General features: G+C 41.5%; 1 protein-coding gene across 1 annotated transcript; it reads left to right on the top strand.

Moving 5' to 3' along the window:
* Positions 1-261: 261 nt before the first annotated feature.
* On the top strand, positions 262-1,158 carry LOC107682847 (contactin-associated protein-like 2; the record flags this gene model as incomplete). Its single annotated transcript, XM_016478970.1, has 3 exons — positions 262-337; positions 431-578; positions 955-1,158. Coding segments are annotated over 3 exons (428 nt in total), but the record flags the coding sequence as incomplete, so codon positions are not given.
* Positions 1,159-1,243: the final 85 nt, after the last annotated feature.

Raw genomic sequence — 1,243 nt, 5'->3', positions numbered from 1 at the left:
TATACCCCAGCGACTTAAGACTGGTTTTGTGCTCCAGGGTCTCATTTGCTCTCAGTTTAATCTCTGCTCTCTAGGAGAAGAATTTCACTTTCCTATGATTTCCTCCATAGCATTACAAAGTTCAAAAACTGCCTCATAAATGGATTATATTTCAAAATTTCAAAAGCTAACATTATACTTTTATCTCCAGATTGTAAATGCAATTACACTCATTCCTCATAACACATTACTGCACACATATTTCCCTCCTTTCATAAACAGTGCTTATGCCAAGAAATTAAGATGCGAAGGCAGTTCTCCTGGAAATATGCTTCGAGAGCCTGTCGTATTGATCTGTGTAAGCAGAACCCGCAGTAATGGAGTGTCTCACTCACAGGAGGAGGTTTTCTCGATGCCTTTATAAAGTGTGCTTCCCTTCTTCCTGCCTCAGACGTTTTCAGGTAACTGGAACTCAGAGCGGGCCGTGCGCCATGAACTCCAGCACCCTTTCGTGGCCCGATTCGTGCGTCTCATCCCGCTGGACTGGAGTGAGGAGGGGAGAATTGGGCTGAGAGTGGAGCTCTATGGCTGCGCTTACTGTGAGTGTTGTGGAATCGATCCTTGATGTATCTTTCACACATTTTAGAAGGGTCATTTTTACACATTTGAACAATTTTTAACCCTTTCATCACCTAACCTCTTTATGCATTGTTCACTTTTTCTTTGGTCCAATATAGTTGCATTATTCTTCAATAATAGGCTCTTTTATATACAGTGTATATAATACACATGAAATGTTTATTTCAAGATCAAGGATAATTCTGCATAATAATTCATGATATGGCCCCTTTAAAAGCAAATATGCTTAGTTTCACCGCTGTTGCATCATAAACTTGGTTTGGTTGGAGAAAGTGTTGGAAGGCTGAGGAAGACTTCATATGTTTGTTTGTGACTGACCCATATTCCTGCATTCAGGGGCGGATGTGATCAGCTTTGACGGCCAGGGAGTGATTTCCTATCGATTTAGACAGAAAAAGATGAAGATCTTGAAGGACGCGATTTCACTGAAGTTTAAGACTACTAAAGGAGACGGCGTTCTGCTGCACGGAGAGGGACAGCAGGGTGATTATATCACTCTAGAGCTGCAGCGAGCCAAACTCCTGCTGCAGATCAACCTGGGTAACCGATTTAACTCAGAGAGTGACAGTGACACACTACTGTTCAAAATTTTGGAGGTCGTTTTTACTAGAAATGAATACTTTTA

This window comes from Sinocyclocheilus anshuiensis, unplaced genomic scaffold (genome assembly GCF_001515605.1).
Source record: "Sinocyclocheilus anshuiensis isolate Anshui unplaced genomic scaffold, SAMN03320099.WGS_v1.1 C32654462, whole genome shotgun sequence".
Lineage (NCBI taxonomy): Eukaryota > Metazoa > Chordata > Actinopteri > Cypriniformes > Cyprinidae > Sinocyclocheilus > Sinocyclocheilus anshuiensis.
The sequence above is the reverse complement of the archived record's forward strand: the minus strand, read 5'-3'. Positions and strand labels throughout refer to the sequence as shown.